Consider the following 2,927-nt stretch of genomic DNA (forward strand, 5'->3'; position numbering starts at 1 on the left):
TTTTTTTTTTTGAGACAGAGTCTCACTCTGTAGCTCAGGCTGGAGTACAGTGGTGTGATCTCAGCTTACTGCAACTTCCACTTCCCAGGTTCAAGCAATTCTCCTGCCTCAGCCTCCCGAGTGGCTGGGATTACACGCACGTGCCACCATGCCCAGCTAATTGTTTTATATTTTAATAAAGACAGGGTTTCACCATGTTGGTCAGGCTGGTCTCGAACTCCTAACCTCAGGTGATCCACCCACCTTGGCCTCCCACAGTGCTGGGATTACAGGCATGAGCCACGGCACCAGGCCTTAATTTTTGAAAATGAAGCCACTAAAAAAATCTCTTGGAAATTAAAACAAAATTAAATCAATAAAGATAAAGCAGGGTTATGCCTGTTATGGCCTGTCACAGCTCCCTGTTTTGTTCCTTTGCTATCTTCAGGCTGTTGGCAATCCCTCTCCTCCTCACTGTCCCCAGTGGGTCCTGGCTTCCCTGCTCTTTTGCTCACACACCTGTCCATAAGCCCCAGTCACCTGCACAGTACCTGTTTCTGCTTCCCAACACACAGCCAAAGAGTGCGCTCAGACCAGGAATCAGGCCACGCCACTTCTGCGTAAACTCCCCTGGTGGTTTCCTGCAGCCCTGAGTCCAAACTGGCTCAACTCCTGGTGCTCCCTGAAATGCTTATGGCTTGAAGCACGGGCTAGTTAGTGAGCTTCAGGAGACCATGCCTGCTTGTTCACTGTTTGAATCCCCAGTGTCCAGCCCAGGGAACCCAGCTGCTGCTCAATGAACTGTCCAGCAGGATATGGGACGGGGATATTCCCTTTCTCATATTAAGAAAGGGAAGGACCCCCATATCCTCCACTCCTTCCAGTTTCCACAAGAAGGTCCTGTGTCAGAGACAGCCTGGCCATGAAGAGCAGGGCTCTGGAGCTAGACCACCTGGGTTTGGGCCTGTCACTCAGCCGGGATGTCATAAAGTAGGAAGAACAGCCTGGTTCTGCAGCAGCAGGTGGTCCCATACCTGGCTGGCTTTGGCATTGACGTCACCAAGCCGGAAGAGCTGAAGGACAGTCTCGATGTCGTCCTGGGTCTTCAGGGTGGCCAGAGCAGTGAGCATAATAGGGCTGTAGCCAGCACGGTTCTGTTTGTCCACCTTGCAGACACCTAAGAGGGGTGGTGTGAACCCTCAGACCAGGCATCTCTGCTAGTGGACTGCCCCAAGCAACGTGGGTATCATGTCTCCTCCATCAGTCTAGGCATGCCCTAATCCCTCCCTTTTCTCAGAGGACCCCACTCTACCCCAGAGGCCTCCATCTCCATTGGGTCACCCCATTACACCAGGGGCTCCTAAAGTTGGAGACGGTCCCTCCTCCATCAGATTTGGGGCCCCGATGCTGGCATCTATATTTAGGGCTGAGAATAGGAACTGGGTCTCCCCCGTTAATTCTGGAACAGCCATTTACCCTCAGACTGGCCCATGTCTCCCCCATCAGATTGTGGGCCCTGAGTCCTTCATCAGCCTGGGAGGCTGTCTCCCCCAATCGAAGAGGGAAGGGCAAGTTTCTTCCTGCCAAACTGAGGGCCACATCTTCTTTCTAAGCCCGAGACTTGAGGACGCATCCTTCTCTTAGACCAGGGCTCCAGAGATGTCGCCTCCATCATGCAGGCGTGTTTGGGGATGCTGGAGGGCCACATGTTTTCCCTAACATCATTTCTGCCTTTTCCATTACGCTGGCTAAAGGTAGGGCCCGTGCCTCCCCCACCAGACTGGGAAGGCAGTGTCTCCTCCATCAGACTGGGAGGACAGCATCTCCCGCATAAGACCAGGAGGGTAGAGTCTCTGCTATCAGACTAGGAGAGTTATGTCTCCCTCGTTAGACTGGGAAGGTGGTGTCTCACTCATTAGACTAGGAGGGCAGTGTCTCCACTATTAGACTGGGAAGGCAGCCTCTCCTCTATCAGACTGGGAGGGCCACATTCCCCCTACAATGAGCTGGGAAGGTGTCTCCTCCATTAAACTAGGCAAGTGGTGTCTCCTCCATCAGCCTGGGAGGGTGGTGTCCCCCCCATCAGACTGGAAGGGTGGCATCTCCCACATCAAACTGGGAAAGTCACATTTCCCCCATCAGACTGGGAAGGCAGCATCTCCTCCATCAGACTGGGAGGGGCACATCCCCGCCACAGTGAACTGGGAAGGTGTCTCCTTCATTAGACTAGGCAGGTGGTGTCTCCTCCATCAGCCTGGGAGGGTGGCGTCTCCTCTATCAGACTGGGAGTGCCATATACCCCCACCATTGAACTGGGAAGGCGCTGCCTCCTCTATCAAACTGGAAGGCTGGTGTCCCTCCACATCTGAGTGGAAGGTGGACTGGGAGAGAGGTGTTCCCTCTATTATACTGAGGAGGCCGCGACTCCTCCATCATCTTCCCCACCAGACGGGGAGGGCAGCGTCTTCCCTATCAGACTGGGCATGGCGGACAGCCGGCTGCTTTAGAGTCGCCTTGTCCTCCCCGCTGGGCTCACCGCTGTCGAGCAGCTGCTGCACCACGGGGAAGTTGGCATGAGACACGGAGTAGTGCAGCGCCGTGTTGCCGTTGCTGTCGGCGATGTTGACCACGTAGTCCAGCAGCCGCGCAGACATGGCCCGGAACGTGACCAGGTGCCGCCGCACCAGCTCGGCGTGTGCATCGCTGCGGCAGGCCAGGCGCAGCCACTCCTGCAGCACTGTGGTGTAGGCCACTTTCTGTAGGCAAGTCAGGTGGGAGAGGACATGAGGGCAGGGGAGGCCCACTGGGACACCCCCAACCCCAGACAGGCCCCCCTGGAGCAAAGCGTAGTGCCCTTGTCCTGGGAAAGGATCTCAAGGGAAGTGCAAGCGCTCCCAGAGGGAAGTATAGACATCTCTGTCCCAATAAGACCCTTGGAGTGGCCGGGC

The 2,927-nt window shown here is 55.6% G+C and overlaps 1 protein-coding gene across 2 annotated transcripts in view; it reads right to left on the reverse strand.

Moving 5' to 3' along the window:
- The window catches only part of KANK2 (KN motif and ankyrin repeat domains 2), a 39,280-nt gene that overhangs the window by 10,594 nt on the left and 25,759 nt on the right, over positions 1–2,927 (reverse strand). For both annotated transcript variants that reach the window (XM_011994802.1, XM_011994795.1), the window contains exons 9-10: positions 2,516–2,735; positions 1,014–1,156 (exon numbers count right to left, since the gene is read on the reverse strand). In XM_011994802.1, coding sequence (XP_011850192.1) covers positions 1,014–1,156; positions 2,516–2,735 — 363 coding nt within the window. The remainder of the gene's footprint in view (positions 1–1,013; positions 1,157–2,515; positions 2,736–2,927) is intronic.

This window comes from Mandrillus leucophaeus, unplaced genomic scaffold (genome assembly GCF_000951045.1).
Source record: "Mandrillus leucophaeus isolate KB7577 unplaced genomic scaffold, Mleu.le_1.0 Scaffold112, whole genome shotgun sequence".
In the NCBI taxonomy this organism is placed as follows: Eukaryota; Metazoa; Chordata; class Mammalia; order Primates; family Cercopithecidae; genus Mandrillus; species Mandrillus leucophaeus.